Source organism: Papio anubis, chromosome 6 (assembly GCF_008728515.1).
Source record: "Papio anubis isolate 15944 chromosome 6, Panubis1.0, whole genome shotgun sequence".
NCBI classification, from domain to species: Eukaryota; Metazoa; Chordata; class Mammalia; order Primates; family Cercopithecidae; genus Papio; species Papio anubis.
Window position 1 is genome coordinate 65999918 of NC_044981.1, and position 14678 is coordinate 66014595.

The window sequence follows — 14678 nt, forward strand, 5'->3', positions numbered from 1 at the left end:
TAAGATGGTAGTTTCCTCTAAAAATACTCCCTTAGCTGTTTTGGCAGTAGTAACCCAGATGGCTCAAGGTCTTAGCTATCCTTTGTAAGCTAGAGACTGCTTAAATTTTTGTACCATACCTTGTGCTGGGTACAGAACATACAGAGATCAATAAAATGAAGTCCCTATTCTCAAAGAGATCACTGTTTTTCAGAAAAGACAGATAAAACAACTGTAAATCATTGTGATAAATGTTATTTAAAAATTGCTCTTGAGGCATTGGAGAAGGCTTTATAGAATAAGTCTTAAAAGGAAATTACTGTTAGTTAGCATTAAATTCTTTGTTCCTCATCATATTTGCTTTATAAAAAATATTTAAGAAAGCTTTTCTGTTTGCTAGTTCATCATGGTTATCAGAAACTGAAGAGAAATTTCTTCTCAGAAGAGCACATAGTGGTTTTATCTTACTTCTCAAATCATATGAAAGCTACAAGGCAAGTGTATTGAGATCTCAATAAAATTCCTGTTCGTTTTTTAGACATGTAATGTCTTTTACATTATTTATACTTAATAATGATTTATCAGTCAGCCTAATATTTCCACTCTCTGCAGGGTTTCCATAGCTTAAAACTGTCATTTTTATCTGAAAGTTAGTAGTCATGTAGTACTATACAAATTTTAGAGGTATGTGTGTGTATATATGTGTGTGTGTATATGTATGTCAAAATTTGAATTAGCATTTAAATAAAAAGCAGTCATCAGGTACTGCAATGTTATATTTTTTGGCTGTCTATTACAGTATAGCTGAAACTCTTCACGATGGGAGGGCACTGTTCATTTTACCAAGAATGTACCTTGTTCTACCTTGTTCTTATATTGTGTCCAGACTTTACCTGCTGTAACTTGAGGGTTTTTTTTTTTTTTTTTTTAAAGACAGGTTCTCCCTCTGTTGCCCAGGCTGGAGTGCAGTGGCAGGATCTCGGCTCACTGCAACCTCTGCCTTCCAGGGTTCAAGCGATTCTCACACCTCAGCCTCCTGAGTAGCTGGTACTGCAGGCACGTACCACCACCCCCAGCTAATTTTTGTGTTTTTAGTAGAGATGGAGTTTTGCCATGTTGGCCAGGCTGGTCTTGAATTCCTGGCCTCAAGTTATCTGCCCACCTCGGCCTCCCAAAGTGCTGGGAGTGTAGGCGTGAACCAGTGTGCCCAGCCCACGTAATAATCACATCAAACGCCACTGTCTCTACAAAGTCTGCATCAATATTGTTGGCCGACATTCATTCTTACCTCTTCTATGTTCCTCTGTCATTTGTACTTATTACTATAACCATTATATGATTATTAGAGTTCAAGCTCCTTGAAGACAGGATTTGTGTTTTGTCATCTTTGTTTAATACTTTGGTCAAAATAGACACATAATGGATAACTGGTGATTTAAATTGGATCTAGAAAACTCACGTTTGATGAAAAAGGCTTTTATTATTCTTTAACCCCTCTTAGAATTTGGGCTCTAAAATCAGGGATTGTTAAATCTCTTGTGTGTTCTGTTTGCTGCTACCAACATTCAAATGTAATTCACACTGACAGTGTGCAGTGGCTCATACCTGTAATCCCAGCAGTTTGAGAAGCTGAGGCAGGTGGATTGCTTGAACCCAGAAGTTTGAGAACAGGCTGGACACCATGGTGAAATCCTGTCTCTACAAAAAATACAAAAATTAGCTGGGCGTTGGTGTTGTTATGTGCCTGTAGTTCTAGCTACTTGTGAGGCTGAGGTGGGAGGATCACTTGAGCCTGGGAGGCAGAGATTTCAGTGAGCCAAGATCTTCACCACTGCATTCTAGCCTGGGCAATAGAGTGAGACCCTGTCTTAAAGGAAAAAAAAAAAAGTGGCTTAAACAGGATAGAAGTTTATTTCTCCTTCACATTGGTCTGGACATGAACTGTCCAGTATTGGTAGAGTATTTCTGTCATCTTCACCATGGGGGTTTTGTAACTGGATCCAGGGTAGCAGGTTCATTCCTTATTGTTTCCCAGCAAATGGAAAAGAGGAAGAGGCCAGGAGAACACAGGCCCAGTGTGGTTAATGGCAAAATATATCATTTCTGTTTACATTCTACAGGAGAGGCTGAGAAATATAGTCTTCCTGTCAGGACAGCCATGTTTCTAGCTAAAATTCAGAAGCCTTTATTACTTAAAGGAAGAATGGGAAAATTGATATTAAAGATAGTGATTTTTGCCATAGTTTTCAGATTTATTTCCATTTTTAAAAATCGTAGATCAATTGTTCCAGAAATCAAAACATTTGAGTATTTGACTGAGTCATCAGACCTAGCAGATTTTTTAAATTATAGAGTTGATTCCCTTACTATAGGTGATACAGAAGGTGATACAAGAGTCTTCCCAGTGAGAACTTTACCATGTACTTTAGGAGACAGAACTAATTGCAAATGAAAAAAGAGTAGATGCATATTGTGGCACATTCTGTGTAACATGCTGTTATGAGTGTAGACATTTACAGGAGATAAATATTTCCTATAATCTAATATAGAGGAAAACAGGAAACTTAAAGGTTTAGAGTTGGAAACTGAAATGGTGCGAGAGTGTAAACTGGTAATGGAATTCAGATTGGGTGAATTATCTTTCTCTCTCTTACTCTGATAATGAATTCAGAGTGGATGAGCTTCCTCCCTTTTGCTCTGCCTAATCTCTGAGGTTACCTATTATTTTTCAGCCTCAGTTACCACATCCAGATGTTCTTTCTTAGCCCAGTTACTCTTCTTTGGAACACTTGATACTATTGAACATCCCCCCACCCCCCTGTTTTTGAAAACAGCTTTTCTTTGTAATGACCTCATTCTCTACTTTTACTGCCTTTCATTTTCTCCCTAAGAGTTAGTACTCTGCTTTTTTGCTCTTTTTGTTCTTGGTACTGCAACTCTCATCTTAAAAGAAGGTGTGTGTGTGTGTGTGTGTGTGTGTGTGTGTGTGTGTGTGTGTATGCATCCAGTTTGAACTTTAGTCCTGTATTCTAAATCACCTGCCAGACATTTTCATCTTGGTATATCACTATCATTTAAAGCATTCATTGAATCTCCTACAGTTTTCTGACTCCACAAGTACCCTCATGCTTTATATCCTAGGTGCAGAACTTGCACTTTGGCCTCTACCTTCTCATTTGCTATTATGTTTTCTATGAGTAAGCCCTGTCAGCTCTTCCTGGTGATTTCATATTTGTTCGTTTCCATTCTTACTGCTCCCACTTTTATCAGTCCCTTAATTACATTAGTTATATAAAAGCAAATCAGAAAGTGTGTTGAATGCTTGAGTTAAAGATTGTGGAGAATGCTCTAGAACCTTGCTATTCAAAAATGTCAACTGTGGATGGCAGCATGGGCATCACTGGGAACTCGTTAGGATGCAGAACCTTAGGAGCTACTCTGGGGGCCACAGAATTAAAGTTTTCATTTTCATAATATTTCCAGTTGATGTGCATGCACATTAGGGTTTGAGAGACACTGATCTAGAATTCACTGTACATTTCTCCTTCCCTTCTCTCTCCCTTCACCCTGCCATCCCCCTTTTTTTCTGACTAGAGTGCAGTGGTACCATCATAGCTCAAAGGGACTTTGAACTCCTGGGCTCAAGTGATCCTTCTGCCTCAGCCTCCCAAGTAGTTAGACCTGCAGGCACTCACCACTACGTGTGGTGTGTAGTTTTTAATTTTTATTAGAGACCACTGTGGTTTCACTATGTTATGTTACCTGGGCTGGTCTCAAACTCCTGGCCTCAAGTTATCCTCCCACCTTGGTTTCCCAAAGTGCAGGGATTACAGGTGTGAGCCACTGTTTCCGGCCCACTGTGTGTCTCTTTAACCTTTCTTAGTTTAAGGCTTACTTGCTAAAAATAATTAAACCCTCCAGCTGTTACTCTGTAACTATTTACCTTAATGTGTAAGCTTCAAAACATTGTTATGTTGTAAATTGTTGTGTTAGAAATGATGAGACAGAGTGGAAAGTAATTGGGAGAGACAGCTCTGTTTAGAGTAGTCATAGATGTCCCAGATGTATGTTTGCCAGTTTATGGATGTCATTTCTCAAATGTAAAAGCAGAATATTTGGGGATAAGTTGCATGTGCATAATCTTCCTGCTGTGTAATTAAAGAACTTGGGGAGGCATTATTTTTAGTTTTAGTATATTGTAATTATTAGCTTTAATGTTGTTTTGTAGAGCAGTGTCACCTTTAGATAAACAGCATGTACTTAAAACAGAAGGCTACGTTTAGAAAAAGCTTTATTTTATTTTTATTTTTATTTTTATTTTTTTTTGAGACGGAGTCTCGCTCTGTCACCCAGGTTGGAGTAGAGTGGCGAGATCTTGACTCACTGCAATCTCTGCCTCCGGGGTTCGAATGATTCTCCTGCCTCAGCCTCCTGAGTAGCTGGGATTACAGGCACCTGCCACCATGCCTGGCTACTTTTTGTATTTTTAGTAGAGACAGGGTTTCTCCATGTTGGCCAGGCTGGTCTCGAACTCCTGACCTCAAATGATCCACCTGCCTTGGCCTCCCAAAGTGCTGGAATTAAAGGCGTGAACCACTGTGTCCAGCTGCTTGATTTTTATTGATATCTCTTACCATATACGTACATTTTTCATAAATAATTTATAGAAGTCTGTTAGGAATATGATTCTGAATATTTGGCCTATTTTGCAGATATTACTTTTATTTTTCCATTTTTACTTTATTAATTTTACAAGCAATATGTGAAAATAATCTTCAGAAATTTTAAAAAATATTGTGAAAGAATATATTCAAAGGTATGAAGAATTGTACAGCTAAGACTTGTATTCTTGTATTCATATGTGAGTTTCTTGGCAGTGTTTTTCACAACTTTTTGACCATGAGCTGAAGAACTAACATTTTGTAGCACACCTCAGTTGATATATGCCTGTTATATGTTACTGAAACAGAAATTTGTATTCTTGCCATACAGCTTAGCAATTCAGTGTGCTCTTCAAGCCCGCAGTGAACTTTTCCCTGATCACATCCGCTTTCCTCACCACCAAGTTACCTGACTCAGTTTCATGAAATTTGTGGATACATTTAATTAATATGCAGTATGCTATTATTTTGCACATTTTTCGACTTATGTAAATGGTTTCACACTGTGTACACTTATCTGTAACCTTTTTTAATGTCAGTGTTATATTTGAGATTTAGCCATGGTGATACAAGGCTTTTTGAATTTGTCTTTGTTTCCCCTTCTTGCCAACACTTAGTACTAGTAGTTAAAAATTTTTTTTTCCAGTATGTTGGGTGCAAAATGGAAGTAACTCTCGAGTTAAAAAGCACTTTCACTAATTACCAGTGAGACTGTGCATATTTTCATGCTTATTGGCCATAGATTTCTTCTGTGAATTGTTCATTTATATCTTTTTGTTTATTTTCTATTGGACTGGTTGTCTTTTTCTTATTAATTTCTACATTTAATTTTTGAAATGTCTTTGATTTTTATTTGTGGTTAATCTTGTGAGCATATCTTATGCATTTAATAAATAAATTATTTTTACAGTAGGGTATTACTATTCTTGATTCAACTATGCTAAGTGAAGAAGCTGTTTTTATAAATTAGTTTTAAAATCTTAGAATGGAGGGGAAGTTTCTAGGAAAACAAAATGAGTAAAATCAGTAAGGTTCTTGAAGATTGCCAAGACACATGTAGCAGACTGCTGCCAGTACCGTTTGGAAATTTGAGCATGTGACTTCTGTAAGCTTCCATTATAATTATATAAAACCGAAAATGCTTCTAATATGTTGTTATGTTTATTTTAGTTTTTAATATTTGCTTTTTTTGTGTGTGTGTGGTTTCTTCTTCTAAATTAGGTCCTCGATGGGCTTCCTGGAATATTGGTGTGTTTATTTGCATCAGATGTGCTGGAATTCATAGAAATCTTGGGGTTCATATATCCAGGGTCAAATCAGTCAACCTAGACCAATGGACAGCAGAACAGATACAGGTAAACATTACATTACCAAGAAATTATTTAAAATATTTAAAATGATTTCAAAAGATTTAACCCTTCTTACATCGAAGGATTAACACTGAAAAGTAATTTTGTATGTTGAAATGGCATATGCCACATATAAAATTGGAATATTTGAATTTTCAGTTCACAGATGTTTATTTCGTTTTGTGTCTATAGTAAAGTCAGTTTTTAATCTATACTTTCTAAAATGTTGATTTTAAAGTGTTTTTAAAATATCATTTCTTTTGTTGATAAAATTTGCCCATATAATTCCATAGTTTTATTTTTTTATCAGTAGAAGGAGCCCGGGTAAAGATTAAGTAAAAAACCACCTCTAGCCTAAAAACAGACTTGAATAATTTCCTTTCTGTTTTGAGATGTTCTTAGTTTTCATACAAGGCCCAGGAGTTGTAAGACAACCCAGTGAACAAATGTTCTTATGACCAACCTAAACTTATTTATGAGTGGTTTAACTCTGCTAGAGGTAGATTTGTAGTTTTAAAAGTTTGCCATTTCCCAATGTGACAGTCTTAAATTCTCAAAATCTTACTTTTATCTTTAAGGTTGGCCACCATTGTAAAAATGATTACTTCTACTGGTCTTATTATGTAATTCACAGTGAAGTTACACCACTTATTTATGCCCTTTTGAAATTACTTTTAAGGCACTGCGAAGTGCTAAATACATAAAATATATGTGGTTGAGACTCAGTGACACACCTCAGAATCTTAACCCAATAGTTTACATGAATGGGGTGAAATAAGGGTAGAAAAACAGAATGGAGATATTCAGGCTCTAAAGACAAGCATAATTTAGTTGGTTCCATCTTAAATTAGTTTTTGAGCTTTTCGCTGGCTAGAGCATAAAAGGAAATGCAGTCTTCTATGTACTTTCAAGATCCTTGAGGAGAAAACATACTAGTTATATCAAAGAAGCAGACCTTTTTAAACACTTCCTGTAAGGCAATGTTCTTAATCTCTCTGTAGAATATGGTAACAGATGTCATGATGTTGTAAGTCTTTTTTTGTTTGTTTGAGACAGGGTCTTGCTATGTTGCCCAGGCTGGTCTCAAACTCTTGGGCTCAAGCGATTCTCCCATGTCAGCTTTCCAAGTACCTGTGACTACAGGCATGCACCACCATGTCCGGCTGATGTTGTAACTCCTTTTCAAGAAACTGTGAGGTGTAGCTTGACAGTTTAACTTGGTGTTTGTAATGGGTTATGGAGGTACAAAGCATTCATGACCGAAGTATCTTGCTTTTTTAATGGCTTATTTCAAACTAAGGATGAAAATGAGATCCTTCAACAGTTCAGTTATTCAGAAATATTTTTCTCAATTAGGTTGTTGAGAGGAAATGAATAGCAGATTATTTGAGATGGACAGCTATATAGCTTAGAGTAGAATTTTCTAATCAGAGGGCTGCAGTTCACTGGTTTTCTTTGGCATAGGTTACAAGCATATGGAAAAAATACTGGAATTTTTTTTTTTTTAGCAATGTAAGGATTTTAAAAACAGTTATTAAATACTACATAATATTTGAAATTGTATTTGAACATCATTTGATTCCATTTGTCAACTTCTTGACAGGAATTGCTCTGTGTGGCCCCCCTGCTCTCACCATCTTTTTTTTTTTTTCTTTTTGAGACGGAGTCTCACTCACGCTGTTGCTCAGGCTGGAATGCAGTGGTGGTGTGATGTCTGCTCGCTGCATCCTTTGTCTCTTGGATTCAAGCGATTCTCCTGCCTCAGCCTCCCAAGTAGCTGGGATTACAAGTGCGTGCCACCATGTGTTGCTAATTTTTGTATTTTTATTAGAGATGGGGTTTTGCCATGTTGACCAGGCTGGCTCAAACTCCTGACCTCAAGTGATCTGCCCGCCTTGGCCCCCCAAAGTGCTGGGACTACTGGCATGAGTCACTGGACCTGGCCTCCAATGTTTCTTTTTAAAAAATTGAGGTAGGAAATCCTGGGTTGGGGTAGCCATGGCAGCTTGTGTCCTATCTGCTTGTGTCTGCCACCTGCCCTTGGCCATCGCACTGATGCCCCGGGTCCCATGCTGGCCACAGCCCACTGCTCAGCATTGCCTGTGCTCTGTGGGGACTCTGATGAGGCTGGGGCTTTGCAGCTTACTCCGCAGCGGGCTTGGTGCTTGTGCAGGTGCTGGGTAGAGGTTACACAGTTGTGCTGCCAGTATAGTGACGTGTCCCCTTTGATGTTAGAGGGAATCAAAGACTGTCTTCTTTATATCTTGAAACTCTATGACAAGATTGACCCAGAGAAGCCCTCCGTGAATTCTTATTTTATTAAAGACCTGTGCTTTGACAGTTGAGACCAAGTAGAGAGTAAGCATGGTCATGGAAAATAAATTTGGGTTTGAAATTCCTGATATAGATGTGGAAAAGTTAATATGTCCACAACAAATTGTAGATTACATTGCAGATGAGAGAGATGTATATGAATAAAATATCAGACCCTTTTGCTTCACTGGGAGATGACTCGATGATACTGGTGAGTGTCCGGAAGTGAGAATGCATTTTGGCATTATTGATGACTTTGATAGAGTAATTCTGTTGGACCTGGATTTAAATTGTGTAATTGTTTTACTCTGAAAATAAACCTATAAAACCATAAAAAGGGGCCGGGCGCGGTGGCTCAAGCCTGTAATCCCAGCACTTTGGGAGGCCGAGACGGGCGGATCACGAGGTCAGGAGATTGAGACCATCCTGGCTAACACAGTGAAACCCCGTCTCTACTGAAAAATACAAAAAACTAGCCGGGCGAGGTGGTGGGCGCCTGTAGTCCCAGCTACTCGGGAGGCTGAGGCAGGAGAATGGCGTAAACCCGGGAGGCGGAGCTTGCAGTGAGCTGAGATCCTGCCACTGCACTCCAGCCTGGGCGACAGAGTAAGACTCCGTCTCAAAAAAAAAAAAAGAAAAAAAACCCATAAAAAGAAAAAAATTGAGGTATAATTACAGAGAGAACAGTTTACAGATCTCATTTAGTTTTATGAGTTTTGGCAAATGTCTGTATGATGTCATCAGTACCCCAATGAAGATAGAGCATTTCTGTCACACTAGAAAGTTCCTTCATGCCAATTTCCAGTCAAGTCCCCCAGGGGCATACACTACACTGATTTCTATCCCATTGGGTTAGTTTTGCTGTACATTAAAATGTCTGTCTTTTTGGAGGCTGTTATATTAACTTTGACGTTTAATTCAGATGAGCAAAAGTGATGATCACAATGTGATACAGTGTTCCATATTCATATGATATTTTATAATAATTTATTTGATATAAAAAGTGCTTGATGCCAGGAGCAGTGGCTCACTCCTGTAATCTCAGAACTTTGGGTGGCCAAAGTGGGCAGATCACTTGAGGCCAAGAGTTTGAGAACAGCCTGGCCAACATTGTGAAGCTTGTCTGTACTAAAAATACGAAAATTAGCCGGGCGTGGTGACACACACCTGTAGTCCCAGCTACTCGGGAAGGTGATGTGAGAGAATCGCTTGAGCCTGGCAGGTGGAGCTTGCAGTAAGGCAAGATCCTGCCACTGCATTCTGTGCCCTGAGTGATAAAGTGAGACTCAGTCTAAAAAAAGAAGTGCTTGGGAGGTATTTATTTATGGAACTAAGAGAAATACTTTTACTGTACGTAGTTACATAGTTATACCCTTGTGTTTCTAATTTTCAAAGATGATAGTTTTGGCTAGCTGTATTTTCTAAAAAATACCTTTTATTAGTAAATGTGGAAACAGGATTTAATCTTCGAGCCGAGTCAAGCTGTTAAATAAAAATGTTCTTTGTGTGTATGTGTGTGTGTAATTCTGTAAAATGTAATTGCTAAGTTTTTCACAAGGTTACTTATAAACTGATGTTATATGTACCATATTTTTATCTGTTATTTATGTATACGTTATGTATTTCAGTTTTTAGAGCACAACAATATGTACAGCTGTTAGAATTGCTGTATGGTTATTTTTAAAAGAAAATAATTGTCTCCCAAAACTTACTTTGATTTTTAATAACATAGAAATAAAGTTACCTTAAAAAAGTCTTAAAAGTTCTTTTAATGTGGTTCATGGTCAGATTAAATGTCTTTGGTCTTGGGTTTATTGTGAGGTACTTTTCAAATTTTTGGAAAGGACCAAGTTTTTCATACTTTCATAAATACTATAACTTCCCCCCGCCGCCCCACCCAAGATATTATACTTTTGGGTGGAGTAAAGAATGGAATACCAGAATTAACTCTTGTTGTACAGCAATATCAACCAAATCCCTGTATATGCCATATGGAAACAGGAAACAAGGATTTATGAAATTGTTTCAATATGGGAATTTTGGCTGTAGTGATAGTTATTAATGTTTAGCATTTGTAAATATTAAGAGTAGTAGATGTCTTTGTTTTACTTTCAGCTTGACAAACTAAAATGGAAATAATGAGCCATTTGGAAAGAAAGTTAATGTCATTGTTCCAGTTAATCTTAAAAACTTGTATATTCTATGGTTCTTACTCTTTTCTCCCTTTTGCTTCTGTATTCTTAATTCTTTCCTTGCTTCTGCTGCTTTCTAGTTTCATTTCTCTGACATGTCCAGGGCTTTACCTTATTCCTGATTTCTCATCAGTGTCACTTCTCCATTTATTTTACACAGTGCATTCAGAGTAATTTTCCTAAAACGTTGCTTTGGTTATTTTACTTCCGTCCTAAGAAATTTGCATTGATTCTTCTATGAGACTCATAAAAGTTTTTATTTTCATTAAACTGGTCTTCATGTTCCTCTGCCTTCTGGCTTCATCATTTGTCTTTGACCTTACTTCAGACGCTTTACAACAAATAGCTTTGGCTGTACCAGACAGCTGTTTCTGCTGAAACAATCTGATAGTGTGTTCTTTTGTTTTGTTTTGGTTCTGCTGTTGTCCGTGTTGGAAATGTAGTTTTTGTTTGTTTGCTTTTGTGATGGAGTTTTGCTCTGTCACCCAGGCTGGAGTGCGGTGTTGTGATTTCACCTCACTGCAACCTCCATCCCTGGGTTCAAGCGATTCTCCTGTCTCAGCCTCCCAAGTAGCTGGGACTACAGGCATGAGCCACCATGCCTGGCTAAATTTCTTTTTGGATTTTTAGTAGAGACAGGGTTTTGTCATGTTGGCCAGGCTGGTCTTGGACTCCTGACCTCAGGTGATCCACCTACCTTGGCCTCCCAAAGTGCTGGAATTACTGGCATGGACCACCGTGCTCAGCCGGAAATGTATTTTGCATATCCCTTCTGGCAAACCTTCCTATTCTTCCTATTCTTTAAAACCCAGCTTAAATCTCTACTTTAATAAAAGCTTCTTCTGTATGTAGTATGTGCTCAATTATCTATGGCAAGTACCATATATTGTTACCTTTGCTTATGTCTAACTAAATTGTAAGTTTCCAGCAGTTTGAAAATTTATCATATGTGTCTTTGTAGTGCTTGTGATGGCTTCCACTATGCTGGGAACACAGTATGCACTTGTTTTTTAATGGAATGTTGAGATCAGTCTTTGGTTTGATTAAATTCTGAGATAATACTTATTATCCTTAGCAATGAATGGGGAATGGAGAAAAAAGAATCATGCACTCCCCTTCCCATTTAGCCTGTATTTTTATGTAGTCTTTTTTTGTTTCTTGATCTCTTTTTCACCTCATGTTCCTGTTTCGCTTTAAAATTCCAAAAATACAGTAGCTTTAGGGGGGGTGACTTAAGCTAGCATATGAAAATTCCAAGGTAATATTGGAAATGCAGGTACTAGAAAGGCAGTATTTTTCAATATTTAAAACTGTCCAGAAATGAAATTGATTGCCTTGGAAGATAGGTTGGTTTACTGTTAACTGTAATGGTTTGTAAAGAGGCTGGACAACTACCTGGAAACATGTGGCCGGGATTTAAGCATTCAGTAGGCCGATGAGGAGTAGTTTAGATGACTCTGAAGTTTCTTCCATTGTTGAGAATGTTTTAGTTGTATACTCAGTCTTCTTTAGTTACCATAGCAGTTCCAAAAGCATTTTCATTTCTTGTCTTTGCATAAAAATTATATCATGGCTAGTGATGGTGATTCAGCTTTTACCAAAAGTGAAATTCAACCTCAGAGTAAAAAATGTTAGCATTCTCACATAAGTCAAAAGAATGTGAAAAGATTCTCAGGTTAAAGCTGTAAGACAGATTTTTTTTTTTCTGAATCTGGAAGAATTGTTTTTGAACACACGCTTTTGCTGTTTATATTTTCTATTAAAAAAAAAAAAACAGTGGATACAGATTTCTATTATAACCTAGTTATTCCTAGAAAAACCTATGAGCTAACTGCATAGTCTTTAGCTTAACTTAGCAATACCTATGTCATAGTATTGACTTGCTTGTCTTAATTTAAACTTTTGACCTTTCCTAGAAAAAATTTCTTATGGAAGGCAAAATGAGGGGTTTTCATCAGTCTTCATAAGTAAGCTTTGCTATATTCTGTGGCCTCAACTTAAATTCTCAATCAGGCCAGATACAGAGTGAATAGGAAAAGAGTATTGGTAGATACCATAAATATTTTACTGTAGCTTCAAAAGCAACTAAAACGACAGGCACTACTTATGTTAGTGGTCATGTTGTCCCAATATTCAGTGGTAAAACTGAGATGTTTAGGATTATAAGAGGAGATGAAAGTGGCTAAGTACATTAAAGAAGTTTTCTGCTCTTTCACTCTCTGACATAGTTATTTCAAGTAAAGTTGGAATAAATTTTATTATTTAGAAGCACATTAATTTTTCAAATAAAATGACTTACAGTTCATTAAAGTACAATATTTGTATGGTGCCTCTGCTGTCTTTAAAAAATAAAAATCTGGAACTGGAGAGAACCTAGTATATTGATAGGCAGTCGAAATTTAAATTTTACATAAGATGTGCAAGTTTGTTTTACTTAGAGCGGATTCCAAGAATGTATTGCTTTGATCCTTTCTCTTAGGTGCTGTCTTAGCTATTGATGAGTAATTAGATTATCAGTTTATTGCAAAAAGTTTTCACGACACTCAACACCACAGGGAAGCTGCCAACCCTTGGGGCTTACACCCTCTGGAGCCATGGCCTGAGCTATACATTGGCACCTTTTAGCCACAGCTGGAGCAGCTGAGATGCAGGGCACCAAGTCCCTAGGCTGCACACAGCAGGGGGTCCTGGGCCTGGCCCACAACACCATTTCTTCCTTCTAGGCCCCTAGGCCTGTGATGGGAGGGACTGCCAGGAAGGTCTCTGACATGCCCTGAGGACATTTTCCCCATTGTCTTGGTCATTAATATTTGACTCCTTATTACTTACGCAAATTTCTGCAACCAGGTTGAATTTCTCCTCAGAAAATGGGTTTTTCTTTTCTATTGCATCATCAGACTGCAAATTTTCCAAACTTTTAGGCTCTGTTTCCGCTTTAAAATGGAATGGTTTTAACAGCACCCAAGTCACCTCTTGAATGCTTTGCTGCTTAGAGATTTCTTCTGCCAGATACCCTAAGTCATCTCCCTCAAGTTCAAAGATTTACAAATCTCTAGGGCAGGGGCAAAATGCGGCCAGTCTCTTTCCTAAAACATCGTGACAGTCACCTTTACTCCAGTTCCCAAGAAGTTCCTCATCTCCATCTGAGACCACATCTGCCTGGATTTCATTGTCCATATCATTATCAGCATTTTGGTCAAAGCTATTCAAGTCTCTAGGAAGCTCCAAATGTTCCCACATTTTCCTGTCTTCTTCTGAGCCCTCCAGACTGTTTCAGCTGCTGCCTGTTCTCCAGTTCCAAAGTCACTTCCACATTTTTGGGTATCGTTACAGCAGCGCCCCACTCCCGGTACCAATTTACTGTATTAGTCTGTTTGCACGCTGCTGATAAAGACGTAGCCAAGACTGGAGTAATTTATAAAGAAAAAGGTTTAATGGACTCACAGTTTCACATGCCTGGGGAGGCCTCACAATCATGCAGAAGGCAAAAGGCACATCTCGTGTGGTGGCAGACAGTAGAGAATGAGAGCCAAGTGAAAGAGGTTTCCCCTTATAAAATCATCAAATCTTGTGAGACGTATTTATGACCTTGAGAACAGTAAGGGGAAAACTGCCCCCATGATTCAATCATCTCCCACTGTTTCTCTCCCACAACACGTGAGAATTATGGGAGCTACAATTCAAGATGAGATTTGGGTAGTGACGCAGCCAAACCGTATCAGACTGGGGAAAAATCCTTTTCAACCTGTGCTTTTCTCAGATTGGTTCACTATGATTTCCAGTTTATAGTAATCTCTTGAATTTTTTTTTTTTTCCCCTCGGATCCATTGGACTCCCCATTAGTTGTAGGCATCAGGCAGGTTTAGTGTTCATTGTAGTGGTTTGTTCCTACCTGATGGCATTTTGAGGTTTGTGGGGATAATCAGTCACTTAATTTTGTTGTAACTGTCATCCATTGATTTTTAGTTTTTCTACCTAGGTCTTTCTGTTTTCTTTTTTCTGGGGAGATTCTGGGAACTTAGAAAGTTATCTCTGCTGTGATAGAATTTTTATGATAAGCAATATTTAATAGAATACAATTTTAGTTAAAGGTAATCTGGAGAACTCTGTGTTAGAGCATTATTTAATCTTTTAGGGGTTTGACCCTTGCATAAATTTTCATAGTGTCTTATAGAACCAGGTAC

The 14678-nt window shown here is 37.9% G+C and overlaps 1 protein-coding gene across 11 annotated transcripts in view; it reads left to right on the forward strand.

Annotated features, from left to right (window-relative positions):
* The window catches only part of SMAP1 (small ArfGAP 1), a 184750-nt gene that overhangs the window by 59874 nt on the left and 110198 nt on the right, over nucleotides 1-14678 (forward strand). For 10 of the 11 annotated variants that reach the window (XM_021937408.2, XM_021937412.2, XM_031667159.1 and 7 more), the window contains exon 2: nucleotides 5862-5995. In XM_021937408.2, the coding sequence (XP_021793100.2) occupies nucleotides 5862-5995 (134 nt within the window). Of the gene's footprint in view, nucleotides 1-5861; nucleotides 5996-14678 lie in introns of those variants that run through there. The other variant, XM_031667166.1, reaches the window with a different exon arrangement.